Source organism: Sciurus carolinensis, chromosome 17, assembly GCF_902686445.1.
Source record: "Sciurus carolinensis chromosome 17, mSciCar1.2, whole genome shotgun sequence".
NCBI classification, from domain to species: Eukaryota; Metazoa; Chordata; class Mammalia; order Rodentia; family Sciuridae; genus Sciurus; species Sciurus carolinensis.
The window spans coordinates 139671-158739 of NC_062229.1; the positions used below are offsets into that span (position 1 = coordinate 139671).

A 19069-nucleotide genomic window follows, 5' to 3' on the forward strand; every position below is an offset into this window, starting at 1 on the left:
GAGCTCGGCTTCCAGCCCCGGGCCCGAGCGAGGGGCGTGCTCCCGGAGACAGGGCTGCTTCCCGGGTGAATGAAGCCCCGTGAGGCCCGTGAGGCCCGGCCCACGAGCTTCCCCAGGCAACAGGGGTGTCGATCATCATATCCCGGCAGAAAGCCGACGTCCCTTCGCGCAGGAACGGCGAAAGCCCAGGGCCCAGAGCCCGACTGGGCGCAGACCTGCTATCTCCCTCCCGGCAAGGAGACCTCGGCAGGGAGCAGCTCCACCGGGAGAAGTGGGGCGTCCTGCAGGCCACCCGACTCACCAGTGGGGTCAGGAGAGTCGTGGCCTCTGCGGGAGCCCGGTCCCGCACCCGTGGGCTCCAGCCCATTGCACCACCCGCAGAAAACTTCAGCGGCCCCCAGCATCTGCAATACATCCCAAAGGCTCCTCCCCAAGTCTTGGGCTCATCAAAGCAAGGGTGGCGAGCCTCCCAGCCCAGAGGAGCCCAAGGAGAAGGGTGCCTGCCATGCAGGGTCCTCGGGCAGAAAAGGGGCATGAGAGAGGAGCCTGGATCAAGCCCGGGTCCTGCCCAGAGCAGCGCGTCAGCACCGGCTTAGCAGTTGCCTGAACGGTAGGGCGTGGCCAACTCTGCCTGGATTCCTGAAATGTGGAACTGGCCTAAAATTAAGAGCTCATTCAAAACAGTGGTCCAGATATCAGACTCTGCCCAGGATCAGGGTCCAGTTCCCCTAGTGAGGTCAAAAGATTTTGCAGGAAGCCCCCATCCCTGGGCCAGGGGCTTTGAAGCACTTGGGTGAAGAACCGCAGGTCTGAAATTCCCTCCAAATGGCTCAGAAAAATAGAAATGAAGAGGGGTTTGGGGCCCTCTCCTTGGGAGGCTGAGGCAGAAGGATGGCAATTTGAGGCCAGTTTCAGCAGCTTAACAGGATGCTGTCTCAAAATAATAAAAAGGGCAGGGGATGTGGCACGGTGGTAAAGCACCCCTGGGTTAAACCCCTGGTACCAAAAAGAAAGAAAAAAAATCTGGCGGGAAATGCTAAATTATAAACAGAAACAAGACAACGTAAGGGGCCACAGAGTAGAGCGAGATGTTTTTCTGTGAACAGGTTCACTGGCTCCCCTCACAAGAACCAGGTCTCTTAGGGAAACTGAGGGGAGACTCTGAGAAGACACACCAGGAGGAGCCTACCAGAGCGGAGGCAGGCGGGTGGCTCGGCCACAAGTCAGGGACCTGGGAGAGGCAGGAAGGACCCTCCCTGGAGCCTCTGGGGCAGCTGCCCACTCACACCTGGACCTGACCAGGCTCCAGGGGAGGAGACACTCTGGGGCTTGTGGCTCTGTCACTCACACAGCGTTTCGCCTGAGGCCATGCAGCTGGCACCCACGGGGGCAGCCAGGGTGGCAGAGCGCTAAGGCTAGCAGCGTCTCAGAGAACACCTGGCAGTATGCTCGCCATGAAGCCTTGGTGGAAGGCCCCAGCCCTCCCTGACCGGACCTCAAAACACCACACAGCCTGCAGCCAGAGCACCAGGAATTTATTAAACACTCCCTTTCCCCCAAGCTCAACTAGTCACACACAGGAGGGCAGGCGCAGGGGCAGGGGCCAGGCCTGCTCCTCATGGAGTCCCCTGGCGCCCACCAGCATGAGGGAGGACACTGGGTCATGGGAGGATGGGGTAGCCGGGGACAGAGGCTTCTGGTTGGAAGTCCTGGATCCCCAGTTTAAAGGGGGTCAAAAGTATAAAGGGGGGAAGAGCAGGTGGGGCCCACGGGGGGTGGGGGCACATGGCAAATACGTATCAGGAAGCATAAAATCAGCCCTTGAGACAAAGTTCACGTCCTGGGTTGCAGGGCCCACCACGCACACGCGCACACACGCACACACACACAGACACAAAATGCTCCTGGGGTGGGGGCAGGGTCCCAGAAAACCCCCCGCCCCTGCCAAACAGCTAAAAATTGGGAAGAGTCAAACAAAGACTGTGACCAAACCCCACAATTTATCAGCTGGGACAAGTTTTGGGGTTTTTTCCCTCCAAAAATGGAAATTTAAAAATCGACAACAAATCATGCCAAATTCATTAAAAGTGATAAAAACCCAGCCTCTCCCACCTCATCTGAGCCAAGAAAGCTAGTAGCCAAAGAAGAGACATGGAAGTGCCCAGGGCAGATCTCCCTACCCAAACACAAGTCCAGGGTCGGGCACTGCAGGGCTGGTACAGTTTGGGCAACCCTAGCCCCAAAACTCATGTGTAAGAGCAGGATGGTCAGGGCAAGGGTGAGAGAGAGCCACCCAAGGGATGAGCAAGTGTCAAGGACAATTCTGAAACACTGCAGATATTTTAGCAGACGGCCCCGAGGTCTTGGCGCTGGACAAGGTGGCAGACGGGCACTGTGCGGCCACCATCAGCTCTGCTGCTCCAGGTAGGCGGACAGAAGCAGCCCCGGAGGCAGGAAGTGCAGGTGTCGGTTGCTGACCTTCATCTGCCGCCTGCCCTCCAGGTCTGCACCTGTGGCAGGGACAAGGAGGCGAGAATGAAGGACTCCAGCCCTGCAAGCAGAGCGCGTGAACCGGAGTGGCCTCCGGGCTGCTGTCAGCTGGGTTCCGGGTCTGGTTGACCGTCGTCCCTGGGTCCCTGGGAGGGAGGAGCTGAGCACCCACAGCTCAAGGCCAAGGGGACACTCACACCTGTGTGTCACCCAGTGTCCAGCCTCCTGAGTGTCTCCCTGCCTACACGGCAGAGGTGTCTTCAAAGTGCCAGGGCCCTGGGCGGTGCCTCCCCTCCGGGCCAAACTGAACCGGCCTTGCCCACCAGGCTCAGTCCCCTCCTGGAGCTGGGCCTGGGAGCCCTGCTCCCCCGCCTGTCTCTCTAGGCCCCTCCTCCAAGAGCTGGATGCAGCTTGACTGCAGCGGAGCCCCTCCACCACAGGCTAGGGAACAAAGGGGGCTGGACTCCTGGAGAGAGCAGGGGAGGAACTATCCATGGTTGCTATGGAAACCATCTCCTCAACAACTCCAGGCAGGAGATGGAGAGAGGTGTGGGAAACAAGGACCACAAGGCGCCAGCCAGGGCCTGCTGGGTCCCTCTCTGGAGGGCTGCCCTGAGACCACCCCACTGGGCCTGGGAGGGGGCCTATGGACACAGGCTAGGCTGGCCTAGCTTCCTGTGTGTGCCTCCCTCCAAGCCGGGCCTTGCCACCCCACCAGGCCCTCTCCCCTGCTCTGGAGTTGTGGGTGGTGGGCGTCTGTCCACTCGTCCAGCTATGTCTGCAGCAAAAGCCAGCACAGGCTGGCACACAGGGCACTTCTGATGAGTTGAAGTAGAGTCCACAGCCACCCCTCTGCTAGAGGGTACCCACTCCTGGAACACCTTTCCCACCTCCCCGTTGTTTCTGGCCTGACCGCATGGGTTATGGGCACGGGCACTCACTAGCTGAGATGAGGTCCATGTACTGGCAGACGGCATGGAGCAGCAGTCTCTCAAAACTGTGGACAAATGGGCAGTGAGTGGCCAGGCCAGGAGCCTGGGGCACACACACGGTTTGTTGCCCACCAGCCCGGACCTGTTGTCCAGCATGGCTGTGTACACTGCCTGGGGAGACACAGAGAAGAATCCCAGCAGGCGCTCTTCCCAGGTCTCCAGTGTTTCCTGTAGAAGAAAGGGGCCCAGGGATCAGGCCACTGTGGGGCCTTGCTGCCCAAGGGCCAGGACGCCCAAGACTAGAAGGGCAGAGCTCAAATTCTGCGTTTCAATGTCACCTCTGACCTACCCATGAGGTCACCTGTTTTCCAAAGATACCAGGCACTAATACATCTACATATCATGTCCAGCCTTGATCTTCTGCTTAGTGAACTCCTGTACACCCTGCAGTGCCCACCTTCATTCACCCGACTCCTACTCCCACTCAAGAAGCACCCCCGTCCACACCCCCGTCCATCTGTGCTCCTGCACCATTGATGATCATGGTCTGTATCCCATTGCCTCCCACCATATCACCAGCCCCGGGTAACAGGTCCTCCTTCACCCCATCCTCAAGTGAGAAACTGATGTAAAACAAGCCCCCGAAAACACGAGGCGGGTTGGGAGGGAGGCCCGGCTCTCGGCACTCACCATGGGGATGCGGCTCCGCTTGAGGACAGCTCGCAGGCGGCGGCTGATGCGCTGGAAGCACTCCCGGGGTGTGTAGGCAGGGTCCTCTGGAGGGCCCAGGGACAGTGATGCCAGCTGCCGGCCCCGCCCACCAGGCCCCGCCCTCACCCGGTGGGCGGGTCCGCCTGCAGGCCCGCCTCCACCAGTTCGCCCCGCCCCTCGGCCCAGGCCCCACCTCTCCGCCGGTCTTCCCCGCGGGCAGGCCCCCTCCTCCGTGCTTTGCTATGGCCCTCATCCTCCAGGTAGCGGAGCACCCGCTCCTGCTCCTCCCCGGAGCGGTTCATGAAGTCATTCCAGACCTGGATGAGGCAGGTGGTCTCGCCCTGAGACGCTGGGCGATGACTGCTTCAGGCCTCAGTTTCCCCACCTAAAAAGGGACACCTGAGGCCACCCCAACGAGGGAAGCACTGCTGTGGATACCTCTGACAACTGGACTGGCCAAGAATTTAGAGGGCACCTAACTGACGCGTGTGGGGCCCGAGCTGGGTGCTGGGAGAGCCACAGACCAGGATACACCCACCCAGGGCAGGGGCATGTGGGGGAACACTCCACAATCTAGTCCTTAATTTCAGCGTGAAGAACAGATGGGTCAGGATGCTGGAAGCTTTTGGGAGAGCTGGCCTAGTCTAAGACCCAGAAGGAGACTGAGGGGCCTCATCCAGGGCCCAGAAGCAGGAGGGTGATCTGGTCAGGCAGTGCTAGGGCGAGTCAGCGAGCACAGCCTCACCTCCACGTAGCTGGCATTGCTGCAGGCCTCTGCAAAGATGCCTGGTGCTGCAGAGGGCGTCAGGTCCCCATCCTCCAGGCCAGGCGGGTCCCCATCTGTCTCCAGCAGAGTCAGGAGGTACTGGGCTGCGTGGGGAGAGACAGTCTCTGGGTTGAGGGTGGCATTCAGGGCCCAGGAACACCCATCCTACTTCCCAGCCTCTTCATTCCATTCTCCCATATTTTTCCCCAAATGTACAGGGACCATCCAGCCTCCAGAGCCCTGCCTTATGGAACTCCTACACACCCTTTAAAGTCCTAGCTCCAATGCCCAGAACTCCCTCTGGCCCAGCCCTGATCCCCTGGTCTGGGTATCTGTGTCTGGCTCAGGTTCCTGCTGAGCTCAGGGCCAGACAGCACGCATTCCTGTCCAAGGCTGGGCATCCCCAGGAGGGCCCCTGCCCCCTGCTCACTGTTCTGCAGGCGTTGGAGGCTTTTGCGCCCCTTGGCCTTGGGCACCAGGTCTGAGTTCCGTACTGCCTGGTTGATGAAGTGCTGCTTCCGCCGGGAAGCTGGGAGTCTCTTCACCTGGGAGCTGGCCAGAGTGGGCAGGCAGTCTGGGAGTGGCCTAAGGCAGGCAGGTGACCCTCAGGACCATGGCAGCTCCCAGGTAGAAGCTATCACATCACCACCTGCTTGGTCCGCCCTGGGTGAGCAGCTCCCACCTCCCACAGGTGGAGTCCTGGGCCACAAAGTCCTCACTGCACAGGACACAGGTGTGCCTGGGATGGCAGACCAGGAAACAGGCCCGCCCAAAGCCAAACCACATGTGGCGGCCAAGAAAAGCTGTAGCCTCCTCACCCCAAGCCTTCTGGATTCTAGTCACAGGCCAGTGAGGCCCACAGCCTCCAGGACCTGAACGCTAGCCCCTCTGGACACTGAGAACTGAGAAACTTGACATGGTCAAGGCCCCCACCCTGGGCAGCAAGCAGCCAGCCAGCAGCCCCAGAGAGCTGCAGGCAATGCCAGAGCCCACCTGCGATGACCCCACAGTGTCTCCCAGGAGCTGGGGCCAAGGAGGGGCAGAGCAGCCCTGGGAGCTAATGGCTCTCCTGCTAAGGCACTAATTGCAAGAACGGATTAGCTAGGGTGGCCAGGCGTCCTGCTAGGAAGACACAGCAGCTGTCTAGCGAGGCACTGGGGGCCTCTGGGCTGGTAAGAAACTGCAGCATAGCCTGCTTGATCAGCCCCCAACCCACCCCAGGCCCCAGGCTCAGACCCTGATGGCACCTGCCAAGGTTCCAGGTGGACCACCTCCGACCTCCCCTACTCACTCGGCTCCAGCCACACAGGGCTCCTCCCTGCCACCACCGCTGCCCTCAGGCCGGTGGCCATCGGCTCCCAGACTCTACAGGGCTGGCCTCATTCACACCCCCACCTGACACCCAAAGGTGCTCCCGGAAGTACCCTAACTCCACAATGGAGGAGAAAATTCCACCCACCTTCCCACATCCAGAACCTCCAAGACACACCCCCATCCAAAACCTCCAAGACACTCCCTCTTCAAAGAGAAGACACATGAAACTCCAGAACCTTCAGGACGGGACACATCTGTGGGGTCAGGAGTGAGCCAGTGCCCACTGGGTCTATGTGTATGCAAAGAGCCCCCAAGCTTAAGTTTGTGCACTTTATAGAATGACTCTGGTGAGACTCAGAGCCGTGGAAGCCGACGCAGGGCAGGCGGAGACAGGCACAGCTCTGTGGAGGCTCCCCTGTGGCTGTGGGTCTGGGGGGTGCCCCGTCAAGAGGGGCTGGACGCTGCTGGTTTCCTCCTTGACGGGCCTCCTCCCACACGCGGCATTCCTGATGATGGCTCCCTGGGCTGCCTCCTCCGCTTTGGTTCACTTCCCGCCCCCTGTCCCACCTCTGCAAGGGACAAATGCACCTCACAGATCAGTCAGCCATGGTGCGGTCACCAGCCCAGAGTCCCTCAGCTTCAAGGATGCAGCACACCAAGGCCTCAGCACAGCTGGTTGCTGGCACTCAGCGGTCCTTGGGTGCCAGGCCCCAGTCCCTGTGGCTGCTCCCCTCCTTCCTGGGCAACCCTGCCCCAGGCCCCACCCGGGCAGCTGGTCAGGGCTGATAAAAGGCCGAGTCCATGGCCCAGCACCATCCCCACAGCAGGGCCTGACCTCACCCCCACTTCACAGATGAGGGCTGTGAGGCCCCAGAAAGCAGGCCTCTCCCATCTCCCACCAGCATGGGCAGGTGAGCCTGGGGCTGGCCTTGGGCCACCACAGCCTCCCTGTTCCCCTCAGCCCACCAGGTTTATCCTGAAGGTGACAAGGACTCCACAGGTCCTCCCTTGCTCCAACACTGCCCGTGGCACCTCCTGGGCTCGCCAGACCATGCAGCCCTACCTGGTTCCACTGGGACCCAGGGGTTCATCGTCCTGGATGCAGCTCAGAGTTAAGTGGGTTCAACCCCAGAACCACAAAAAATAAGATAAACATGTGTCCCCTGGACTCTGAGTGAGGGGTATGGCCACTGGCACCCACCATCAGGGCTGCCCCAGTGTGTCCAGGAGGGCCACCCAGGCCTTTGCACAGGTCCGTGCTTATGCTGGCTGTCCCTCTTCAAATGTCAACCCCTGGAGAAAAAGCCCACCCCACCTGATCCCTCAGTTCTTCTCCCAGCTTCCCAGCTGGCCTGCTTTGCTCTTTACTGCCTGACCACTGCTAACTGACCCCCGGAGAAGGGGTCAGGGGTCTGCTGGTCTCTGTGAATCCCAGCAGCAGCCCACAGTGGGGCTCACCGTGCCTGTTAAATAACTAAACTCCCGTCCACACACTTCCAGCAGCTGCTCTGCCTTCCCGGCCACTCAAGGAGACCCCTCTACGATGGGGAAACAGAACTGGAGTGGGCAGCCCTTGGCAAATGTCCACACCACACAAGTTATACCAGCAACCACAGTGGCAGACAGGACGAAGGTGAGGATGCCGGGCAGCCCCATCTCTCTCTGGATCCCATGTTCAGTGATGGGACCTGTTGGCAGTCACTCCCTGGGGCAAAAACACACCTTCCTGGGCACCGACCCCTCCCCCAGGTCGGGAGGAGCCACTTCCTCCAGCAGGAAGAGTAGGTGACTCAGCGGGTGTGGCAGGCCCAGCACCCAGCCGGGGCTGAAGGGCAGGGCCCCAGGCAGGTGGGCACCTGCAAGGGAGGGGTGCACAGCACAGCAAAGGCACAGGAGTTTACATGTCCACACCACAGGTACCTACACCCCAGTTTTAGAAAGCTCGGTGGGGAGGAGCCTGGAGCCAGTGGGAATTAAATGCCCCCAGGGAAGAGGTCCTCTGGCCTGGAGGCCTCCCAGTGGAGGTGCCAACAGCAACCACAAGCCTGAAAACAGAAGTCGGCCGGTCCTGGTGGTGCACATCTGTAACCCCAGCTACTCGCCCGCTAGGGCGGAAGGATCAAAAGTTCCAGGTTAACCTGGTAACTGAGACCTTGTCCCAAAAAATAAAAAGGACTGGGCTCAGTGGTAGAGCACTTGCCCAGCAGGCACCAGACCCTGGGGTCCATTCCAGCACAGAGGGGGAAAAAATTACAGAAGGGATGCTCCAATTTGCTGGGCACCTCTGCCTGTCTGGTGACTGATCCCAGCCGCTCCTGGAAGAGACCAATGTCACCATCCCATTTTACAGACTGGGAAACTTAGGCAGTGAAGCCATGAACAACCAACCCGGTGGCAAGGCCACACCTGTAGGAGGCAGAGATGGACCTCACGCCCGACACAGGGCGCAGGGGGACCACAGCGGACTGCCCGGGCTTTGGTGTGGCCTGTTTCAGAGTCCCGCGCCCTGGGAAAGTCCACATATGGTCACCGCTGCCCGCTTCCGGGTGCACTCTGCTGACAGGCGGCAAGCTCCTATTTCGGGGTCGGGGGGAGGTGTTAACTCCCCTTCCCCACTTAATAAGGGAATTTACCCAGAAGGAAAAAAATGAGGCCTGTCTACCAGGAAGGTGGGAGCGGGTAACCCCGATGGGGCGCAGAGGACCAGTCGCGCAGGTGAGCACCAGACCCGAGCCCGACCCGCGCAGGTGGGCAGATGCCCACCCACCCACAGCAGCTTTCCCGGCACGCGCCCCCACCTCATTCAGCTGGGCCAAGTAGGCAGAGGACCCCGCGGCAAACACCCAGGTACGGGGCACCTGCAGCCCGGAATAAGTAAGGGCGTCAGCGGTGTTTCCCCCCAGCAAACCCCCGGCCAGAGGGTGAGCACCTGGATGATAAGAGGACCACCCCCCAAGTCTGGGGGCAAACAGCGAGCGAAAGCGGCAGGACAGGGGAAGCGCGGAGGGGGCCGGGCGGGGAAGGGGACGGCGCCCGCGGGCGGAGGAGCGCAGAGAGGAGGGGGCCGAGCTCGGGGGGGGGGGGGCGCGGGAAGGGGCCGGGGCGGGGGAGGGAGGGGAGCGGGGAGCGGAGCAGGGCAGCGGGCAGGGGCGCGGAGCCGGGCCTGCGGGAGCAGGGGAGCAGGGGCTGCGGGGCGCCGAGGGCCCGACCCCCCGCCCGCCGGCGCTCACAGCATCCGCCGCCCGCCCGGGGCGCCCCCCGCCGCCGCCTCCGGGCTGCCCTCCGGGTTCTCCAGCGCGACCATGGCTCGCGGCCGCCGCGGACGCCGCCGGGCCTGCTCGGGCCGGGCGGAAGTGACGGCCGCCGGGGGCGGGCCGGGGAGGAGTCGCGGGCGGCACGGGGCGGGGACGGGCCGGGCGCCGGGCGGGGAGCGCCTCCTCCCCGGTGGGGCGGCGGACGCGACACGGGCCTCGGGCGCCCCGGGAGCCCCGTGCGCGTCCCGGCTGGGCCGCAGTTCACCGGTCTCTGACACCCGGACGCCGTCGGCCCCGCACGCCTTCCGCCTGTAGGATCTACTCGTCGACGAAGGCCCGCGGTGGACTGCGCGCGGTGCTGGGCGCTGGGGACCTGCAGTGACCAAGACGCCCTCCCCCGCTGGGGGCGGTCCCCGGGACGGTCCGGGCAGGCCTCCGCAGCGGCACTGGTGGCCTGCAGAAGCTGACCCTGGAAGTGGGAGGGCCCAGGGGCAGCCAGAATCAGGGGGAGCCGGGTGCCCTGTGATGACCGGTCTGTTGTTTGTTCTTTGTCCCGAGGGTGATGGGGAGCCATAGGAGAGTCTAAAGAGTAAGATTAAAACTGCTGTAGAATCTAGAGTCCATCTTCCAGTCCATAAGACGTGCAGGGAGCAGAGGACCTCGTCAAGATATAACCTGCCAGATCCTGCCCAGCGAGACGGGGCGTGGGACAAGACCTGACGGTTTTAGCAAAGAGCAAGGGGAAGAAACGTGAAGAGACCCCCAGAGCGCACACTGTGAGACCTCCTGGAGATCAGTGTGGAAAGCAGCCGAAGAACTCCACGGAGGCACCAGCCAGGAAGGAAGGGGGTCCCCTGGGGTGTGGCTGCGCGGGGGCGGCGCGGGAAGGTGTGGTTTCCTGCAAGGGAGCCGCTGAATAAATGCACGAGAAGGAGGGGTCAGGTCTGGTGTCTTGCCCCCAGGACGCCTGTCCTGGTACCTCCCCTACACCCTCCTGGGCCACCAAACAACCAGCTCCCTCACCCCAAAGCCTGTACATGAGCTGCCACGCCCCAGAATCGCCAGCCACTTGTCCTCTGCAGGACCATTCCCAGGCCACCCTCCCCCAACAGGCCCCACACCCACCTAGTATCCTCAGCCCCTCATCCTAACCCTTCCCTATTCCTGCCTCAAAAAATTGCACCTTCTTTTCTAATTTTTCAATCCATTGTCAAGAATAATTTTGTGTGTGTGGTACTCAGGATTGAACCCGGGCTGCTCTACCAGTGACCTATGACCTCTACCCTCAGTCCTTTTTAAAGTTTTCCACTTTGAAGGCTGGGGATGTAGCTCAGTGTTTTTGCCTAGCATGCGTGAGGCCCTGGGTTCATCCCCGGTTTAAAAAAAAAAAAAATCTTCTTGAGACCCCGCCTCCTGAATTGACCTCAAACTTGTGCCTTGGCCCCCTGTGTAACCGGGATTAGAGGTGAACAGCACCACACCTAACATAAGAATAAATTTTAAAGGTATAACAGGGTGAAACAGGGTAACATCTGTATCCACAAGGCTCCATTTTCTGGGGATATTTAATGCACTTATATGCCGTGCATATTTACTTTCCTCTCTCCTTTTTAGCCTTCTTTCTTGGGGGTTCTGGGGATATGCATACTGTGTGAGAACTAGTCATTGACCTTTGCTCCTTTGGGTCTCTATGGTGGCTGGAACACCCCAGAACCCAAGACAGTGCACAGAGGGAGTTCTGGGTAAATGTCTGTGTGCATTGGGATTGTGGGTCATGGTTGCCACCTTGGCCTTGGTACTCTGTGCTCCACCTGTTTCCTGTTGGCATTGAAAAAGACCCTCTGTCCCCAGCAGTTATTAGGCAATTGCTGCCAGGTGGGTGGGAGATGACACTAAGGATCCGATTTGCAACCTCAGAACCCAGCCAGATCTGGGATGTCCCTCACCCGTCCTGGAACTCTGACGGCTCCTATTCCCCTGGGGGCAAAATCTTGGACCCTCATTGGAGCCTTGTCCTGAAAGCAGTGTCACCGTCCTCCTGGCCCAGGCTCCTGGAGCCCCAGTTCCCCCGGAGGCGAGTCTACCGGCGGGCGAAGTGGGTCCTTCCGCCTCCACGCAGCCACCTCTGTCCCGCTCCACCGCCAACTCCATGCTCCTGCCCATCCCTTCGGCGATCTCACCCTGGCGATGCGCGGGCAAGAGGGCACTGGGGGAGGTTGCAGCGCTGGTGGATGGTGGGCGCGCACGTAGTGGAGCAAGCGAGGAGACCAACGGCCGCAGGAGAGGAGCGAAGGCGGGGACAAGGGAGGGCACAGAGTATAAACGTGCGGTCGCCGCGCTGCGAGCAGAGGAGCAGCCGAGCCCAGCGGAGCCGCCCACTAGCCGGAGCGCCTCCAACCGAGACCCTTCCCTGGTTCCGCGCACGCACGCCCCGCAGGCCTCTAACCGGGAGGAGGGTCCTCGCGGCAGTCCCGGGACGCAACCCCTGCGGGTAGCAGGGAGGAGGAGGACCGTGAGACCATGAGCGCCGCGGCTACGTCGGGGCCCAACTCATCATGGTGGGCGCCGGCCAACGCTTCGGGCTGCCCAGGCTGCGGCGTCAACGCCTCAGACGGCCTGGCTTCCGCGCCGCGGCTCCTGGACGCCTGGCTGGTGCCGCTCTTCTTTGCCGCACTGATGTTGCTTGGCCTGGTCGGGAACTCGTTGGTCATCTACGTAATCTGCCGCCACAAGCAGATGCGCACTGTGACCAACTTCTACATCGGTGAGTGTCGCGCGCTGCGCGGCGCCTGCCCACGGGTCCGAGCCCCTGCTAGGGCCAAGTGGCCAGGGGCGCCCCCCGTGGCGGGTGGGGTCCGTTACAGACGCGGTCTCTCCCTACAGGAGCCCCATCGTCCTTTCCCTCGTGTCCCTGTACCTTAAGCTAGCGACGCAAACTCCAATTCCTGTGGGCTGAGGAGTTAGAGGGGGAGGAGTGAGCTAGGAGACAGCTCTTGCCACCTCTGTTCAGTGATTTTCCGAGCCTCCCTTTGTGCATTGTGAGATGGGGTGCACTACCTGGCACAGGAATGTGCGCAGGGTTCCTACTTTGGTGGCTTTGGGGCTCCACCACCGTCTCCAATTTGGAGACTAGGAAATGGGCAAAGGCCTGCTCGGGGGAGAACCCAATGTTTCGCCTCAGAATGACCACGCAGCCCGTTCTGGGCCGAGAACGGAGGCTCCCTAACCTCTCCAAGTAACGATTTTGGGGGGGGGGGTCCTTGGATAAGGCTGGGGGCCAGGAGCTGGGCCAAGACGCTGAGCTCGCGACCATTGCGTGCCCCTCCGCCAACCGCAGCCAACCTAGCAGCCACGGATGTGACTTTCTTGCTGTGCTGCGTGCCCTTCACGGCCCTGCTCTACCCGCTGCCCGCCTGGGTCCTGGGCGACTTCATGTGCAAGTTCGTCAACTACATTCAGCAGGTGCGCTGGAGGGTTGGGGACCTGGGGAGGCGGGCGGGCGGAACGCGGTGCACCCCAGCGTCTGGGAGTGGGCGGGGTCTGGGCACCGAGGGTGCTGTGGAAAATAAGGAGGAAGTCCTGGGGTCACAGGGTGGGGGAACAAGTGACTCTGCCGCTTCTTGTCGTTTCTTCCCACCACCCTGGGAAGGTTCTGCAGCACCCTGTGTCAGACTTGGGTTATCAGGGTACTCTACAATGGCTCCCTCACTCCCCTTTCCGCCTCTCCGGATCTCCTCTTCTAGTTCCCCCTCTATTTCCCCTCAACCCTTGGCCACTGGACATGCCTCCTGGGACACTTCCCGTGTGTGCCTGAATGGTCAGACATGTGGGGAGACAGGCAGGGCCGAAGGTCAGGGCACACGACTGCCTCCCGGCTTTTCCAGGTCTCGGTGCAGGCCACATGCGCCACCCTGACCGCCATGAGTGTGGACCGCTGGTATGTGACAGTCTTCCCGCTGCGGGCCCTGCACCGGCGCACACCTCGCCTGGCCCTGGCCGTCAGCCTCAGCATCTGGGTGGGTGAGTGCGGTGCGGGGTGCGTGCGGGGGTGGGGCGGATGTATGCAAGTCTTGGTTACCCAGGACCACCCTACCCCTTCTTGGCCTCTGTTGGACATTTGGAATATGGGCCACACTGGGTCTACCTAAAAGAGGGCCATGGAGGGTACAGACGCGGGCGTGGCACTTAGTAGGCCCTCAGTGAATGCAATACCGGAAGACATCTGAGGGGGAAGAGGCGGGAGCCCAGGCGCCACGCCCCTCCGCCCAGGGGCTGGGTCCTCCCGACCTGCCTGTGGTACAGGCTCAGCTGCGGTGTCTGCGCCGGTGCTCGCCCTGCATCGCCTGTCGCCGGGACCTCGCACCTACTGCAGCGAGGCCTTTCCCAGCCGTACCCTCGAGCGCGCCTTCGCACTCTACAACCTGCTAGCTCTCTACCTGCTGCCGCTGCTCGCTACCTGTGCCTGCTACGGGGCTATGCTGCGACACCTGGGCCGGACCACCGTGCGTCCCGCGCCCACCGACAGCGCACTACAGGTGCGCGGCTTGGCGCGGATGGAGCCGGGTGGGGGCTCTGCAGGAGGCGCAGCTGGGGGCACCTGAACCCAGGAGGTCAATGGGGGGGGGCTCTGAGGGGTTAGCCCAGCTCTTTCCCCTAACTAGCTCCCCTCTCCCAGGGGCAGTTGCTGGCGGAGCGCAAGGGAGCTGTGCGTGCCAAGGTCTCCAGGCTGGTGGCGGCGGTGGTCCTACTCTTTGCTGCCTGCTGGGGTCCTATCCAGCTGTTCTTGGTGCTGCAGGCACTGGGCCCGACGGGCACCTGGCACCCTCGCAGCTACGCCGCCTACTCGCTCAAGATCTGGGCACACTGCATGTCCTATAGCAACTCTGCACTGAATCCCTTACTGTATGCGTTCCTGGGTTCCCACTTCCGACAGGCATTTCGAGGCGTGTGCCCTTGTGCTTCTGGATGCCAGAGGGGGCCCCGCGAGCCTGTACCCTCAGACCTCGAGCCCCCCAACACGGAGTTGCACGGCTTGGCTGCACGCCCAGCCCCCGCCAGGACACCAAAACCCAGGAGCGGTGGGCCAGCAGAGAGGGGGCTGTGCACACTAGGGGAACACACTGCCCCTCTCTGAGCTTTCTTGACTTTCTGGGGATCTGCGTGGGCCCCTCGGGAGCAGGGTGTGCTTGAGCAGCAGCTAATATTCTCCTATTAATTTTTTATCATCGTCCCGGATGATCAGTGAACATGCTCTGGTCTCGTTCCCTTCACATAGATCTGCCTCTGATACTCCAGTTGGGGTTCTGTCATTCCTGAAATCACGGATGTGCTAACAGTCATAGCTTCTCTGTCTTTTCAGAAAGGGTCAGGTGTTTTCACATACTGTCATGTGGTTGACTGTAAGATTGTAAGATCCATTCAACTTCAGTGATATTAAATGTGAAAGCAGCATACACCTTGGAAACATGTGAAGTGGGCGTGGCTGAAGATTCTGGCTGTGTGGTCTTGGCAGGGTTCCCTGCATGGACCTGCAAGCTCGGGAGCGCTTGGTCTCCTGGCAGGCAGGGGCAAGTGCTCCTCATGTGGCTGCTTGGGCCTCCTCCCTGCACGGCAGGCTTGGGTGCCATACTTACTCTTTGGCAGAAGCTTCCAGAAGGAAACCAGGATTCTCAATTCAGGAGTCCCACAAGTCCCAACCATACAGACAGGGAGAGCCCTGGTTCCTGGTGGTGAGCTGCAGCGCTCAGTCATCCTGCAGGACAATAATCCCGAGGGCCCCAGGCCTCCCAGATAATTCAGGGATGTGATGAGGATCCCCAGGAGAAACCTGGACTGGCTGAGATCCTGGTGAGAACATCAGGCGATTCTGGCACCAGGCATGCTCCTTCTGCTCTTCAGACCAGCGGGCAGGACTGCCTGGACATGAGCACAAATTCCTGCCTCTGCTCACCGCCCCTGCGTGCCTCCCTCTCCTCTCCTCTGCCCCCAGATTTAAACTCCCTGTATCTGATGAGAAGATTCCTCTTTCTTGTCTCTGGGCCTGGACCCTGTGGATTTCTTGTTTTCAGCCAGGGTACCTGCTCAGTGACCCACCCGGCTCTGCTCAGCCAGGGTACCTGCTCGGTGACCCACCCGGCTCTGCTCAGCCAGGGTACCTGCTCGGTGACCCACCCGGCTCTGCTCAGCCAGGGTACCTGCTCGGTGACCCACCCGGCTCTGCTCAGCCAGGGTACCTGCTCGGTGACCCACCCGGCTCTGCTCAGCCAGGGTTCCTGCTCGGTGACCCACCTGGCTCTGCTCAGCAGCCTCTGCCTCTGGGAGCCCTTCAAGGTCCCTCTAGGCTGGGTAAGACACCTCCCCAGGCCACTATGGGCCCAGGCACCCAGCAGACACGAGACCCCCCATCCACACAGAGACCTGTCCTCAAACCTGCATGGCTTTATTCGTAAGAGTCCCACACTGGAAATAATCAGATGTCCTCCAGTGAGTGGACAGTACACCACTAGTGCCTTCACGTGGCAGCCACAGAGCAATGGCCTCTTGGCTGAGGTGGGAAATCATGAGCTGGGTCTCCAGGAACAGAGGCACCAAGTGAAGAAAGCACACTCCCTGCTCACAAGACATAGGATTCCATAACCTAACACTCTTGAAAGGACAGAATGATGGGAAATGTTTATCAGGGGTCAGGGACAATGGGTGGGCGTGAAGGATGCTGAACTTGACGGGAGATAAACATATGATAAAGCCTTACAGAAGCATACATACAGTCCTAAAAAATGGAAAATCTGAATAAGTGGATTGCACTGAGGTCAACGTAGTAATGTGAAATTGGACTATAATTTTGCCAGATGTTATTAGGAAGACTTGGCAAGCTTACGCTAGATCTTTCTGCAGGATATCTTAGGAATGCATGTGAATTTATAATTCTCTCAAAATAAAAAGTTTAGGGCTGGGGAGATAGCTCAGTTGGTAGAGTGCTTGCCTTGCAAGCACAAGGCCCTGGGTTCTATCCCCAGCACCGCAAAAAAAAAAAAAAAAAAAAAAAAAAAAAAAGTTTAAAAAAGCTAGGGTAGTGGTACATGCCTGTCATCCCAGTGACCAAAAGATGGAGACAGGAGGATCACAAATTCCAGGGTAGCTCAGCAAATTAGGAAGACCCTGTCTCAAAATAAAGAGCTAGGTATGTAGCTTAGTGGTAGAGTACTGGCCTAGCATGTTCAAGGACCTGGGTTCCATTCCCAGAAATGGATACCAAAACAAAAGCAAAAGAAAACAACATATAGGGCTGGGGTTTTGGCTCAGTGGTGGAGCACTTGCCTGGCATGTGTGAGGCACTGGGTTCGATCCTCAGCACCACATAAAATAAATGAATAAAATAAAGGTATTGTGACCATTAAAAAGAAGAAGAAAAAGAAAACATGTACAGGAGAAAATGGCTTGTGGGCCTCAGTTTCCCCAAGTTTAACCTGGGAATCTCATTTTCTAAGGTGAGAGGGCGCCACCTAGCGGTCCATGTGAAGCCACGCCCAGCAGATATTAGCCACGTCCAGAAGGCCGCAGTCCCGCCGGCGCCCAGGTGGTGGCGCGCGCGTCCTGCGAATCCTTCTCGCTCCTCTCACCCCACATAGGATTGCTGGTTCCTATGTGGGGTCGCTCGTTCGCACCTAACCTGGACCCCCGCAGCTGGAAATGTACCCGTTGTGAAAAGAGATAAGCACAGTCATTATGCATTTCCTGCGTCCCAGGCACTTCTGCTTTGAGGGTTCTTTCCGTGAAAAAAATGTTGAAAATATTTCAGGAGTACATTGGTATAGAGAATATACTTCAGGCTGGATTTGTTGTTAATAGAGTCTATGATATTATGTTCTGGGGTATTTCTTCATTTATTTATTTTTTTGCTGTGCTGGGCACTAAGGCCTCCTTATTAAATAAAAGTAAATAAATAGTGGGCTGGGGTCCTAGTCTAGTGATAGAGTGCTTGCCCAGCATGTGTGAGGCACTCACTAGGCTCAGTGCTCAACACTACATATAGATAAATAAAATAGAGGTCCATTGACGACTAAAGAAAATGTTTGTAAAGCAAATAAAATAAATGCATTCTGTGGGCCCTGGCCTCCTGCACCTAATGTGAATAACTTTAGCATCTGGAGAGGTGTGGGTGGCAACAGTCAAGCTTTGAGGTGAGGCTCAGCATTCCCCTTCAGGTTTGAAAAAAGATTATTTTGAAGTGCCCTGTGTAGACAGGCACTAAAAGCCCTGGGGGACAAGGGAGCAGAGAGGTAACATTTAACATTTAACCGACTTCATCTGACACTGCTGTCCTCAGACTTGAGGGCCCTCCTGGAAGCCAGATACAGGGGGTTAGATAAACAGCTGTTTCAAAATAGAAAAGGTCTCGGTGAAGATCTGAGGCATGGTGGGGGTGTGAAGAGGTGAGAGGGGCTGGGAGGGAAGTTGAGGAGGACACAACCTGAACCAGAGGACACAGGCCAAGGGGCCCTCTGGGGAAGAGCAGGCCAGGCAGGGGCCAGCGCAAAGGCCCAGAGGTTCGAATATGAATGCACTGGGGAGGTGGGCACTTGGGGTGTTAACTCGAAGAAACTGGAGGACCAGGCCGGGGTGAATTTTTAAGATTCACCCCCAGAAGAGAGTGAGAATAGTGAGTGACCAGAGTTGGGTGAGTTTTGGGGGTGTCCCCAGACTCACAGGGCTACCACAAAACGGCCTGTCCAAACCTGGTGGAGCTGGAGTGCCCATTTCACAGCTTGTGGCGACCTGAATTCACAGGCCCACTTTGCTGCTGGCGGCCAGACCCCCCACCCCATCGCGGGGCACCCCCGGACACGGGGGAGCCTGCAAGTCTGTGTGCAAACTCCCATCTCCCTCCTGGGCTACAAATAGGAGCCCCTCGCCCTCCTCCGAGCCTGGGATGCTGCGCCCCGTGGGGGAAGCAGCTTCCCTCCTGGCCTTCGAGTGACCAGACCCCATCCTGCCCGCTCCCAGCAGGCTGAGTCCACAGTGGTTCCTTTACAGCAGGAGGGACCGCGGCCCGGTGCTGCGGGGCGGCTCTGCGCCCTTCCCGGCGGTGTTTCCCGCTGCGCTCTGCGGACGCAGCGCTCGCCTCCCCGGGACGGGGTGCCGCGGGGTGCGGTCCTCCGGGCAGGACGGGCGCCTGGCCGTGGAGCACCGCCCCCCCCTCGCCGCAGGGACAGGGCGCCCACCCCCAGGTGCGGGTCCAGGCCCCCGGCCGGCGGGGCGCGCGGGGCCGCTGCTCGCCGCTGCGGGACCTCTCGTCCTGCCTCCGGGGCCCGGCTGCTCGCGGGTCTCAGAGCCCGTTTCGCAGACGTGGAAACCGAGGCTCTGCAGTGAAGTTACTCGCGCCGGTGGCTCAGCCTAAGGGGCGAAGGTGCAACTCCAGGCCGGGTAGGTCCATCCTCAGTGCCGGGTAAGGTGGGGAAAGCTCCCGGACCCGGTGGCTTGGGGTCCCCCAGCTAAAGCACAGCCGGAGCGCAGGGCGAGCCCAACCCGTCCCCCTACCTCAGGCGCTCTGGGCCCTGCCTCGCCCTCAGCACCCTCTGCGCTCCGGGCCGCGGCTCGCACTT

General features: G+C 60.0%; 2 protein-coding genes across 4 annotated transcripts; one reads left to right on the forward strand and one right to left on the reverse strand.

Moving 5' to 3' along the window:
• Positions 1 to 1518: 1518 nt before the first annotated feature.
• R3hdm4 (R3H domain containing 4) lies at positions 1519 to 10056 on the reverse strand. 3 transcript variants are annotated; one of them, XM_047532205.1, is made up of 8 exons: positions 9444 to 9574; positions 5330 to 5484; positions 4879 to 5003; positions 4327 to 4450; positions 4113 to 4198; positions 3565 to 3650; positions 3432 to 3487; positions 1519 to 2510 (listed from the first exon to the last, which is right to left on the reverse strand). In XM_047532205.1, the coding sequence occupies exons 1-8, from the start codon at positions 9515 to 9517 to the stop codon at positions 2407 to 2409; spliced, it is 810 nt and encodes a 269-aa protein (XP_047388161.1). In that variant the 5' UTR covers positions 9518 to 9574; the 3' UTR covers positions 1519 to 2406. The 3 variants fall into 3 exon arrangements, with proteins under 3 accessions (XP_047388161.1, XP_047388162.1, XP_047388160.1); XM_047532206.1 differs by lacking the exon at positions 9444 to 9574 and adding an exon at positions 9012 to 9031; XM_047532204.1 differs by lacking the exon at positions 5330 to 5484 and having other exon boundaries at positions 9444 to 10056.
• A 1520-nt stretch (positions 10057 to 11576) lies between these two features.
• On the forward strand, positions 11577 to 15541 carry Kiss1r (KISS1 receptor). The gene is made up of 5 exons (XM_047531718.1): positions 11577 to 12231; positions 12805 to 12929; positions 13352 to 13487; positions 13770 to 14002; positions 14143 to 15541. Exons 1-5 carry the CDS (start codon positions 11988 to 11990, stop codon positions 14599 to 14601), a joined length of 1197 nt encoding a protein of 398 aa, XP_047387674.1. The 5' UTR covers positions 11577 to 11987; the 3' UTR covers positions 14602 to 15541.
• The last annotated feature ends 3528 nt before the right edge of the window (positions 15542 to 19069 follow it).

Coding starts and splice junctions, on each gene's coding strand:
- R3hdm4 (XM_047532204.1), bottom strand. CDS start 10,041: ATGGCTCCCCATCACCCTCGGGACAAAGAACAAACAACAGACCGGTCA. Junction 5,004..9,443: donor CCGGGCGGGCGGCGGATGCT/GTGAGCGCCGGC, acceptor CTCCCCACGCAG/CCCAGTACCTCCTGACTCTG. Junction 3,651..4,112: donor AGCGGAGCCGCATCCCCATG/GTGAGTGCCGAG, acceptor TTTCTTCTACAG/GAAACACTGGAGACCTGGGA.
- Kiss1r (XM_047531718.1), top strand. CDS start 11,988: ATGAGCGCCGCGGCTACGTCGGGGCCCAACTCATCATGGTGGGCGCCG. Junction 12,930..13,351: donor TCGTCAACTACATTCAGCAG/GTGCGCTGGAGG, acceptor CGGCTTTTCCAG/GTCTCGGTGCAGGCCACATG. Junction 14,003..14,142: donor CCACCGACAGCGCACTACAG/GTGCGCGGCTTG, acceptor CCCCTCTCCCAG/GGGCAGTTGCTGGCGGAGCG.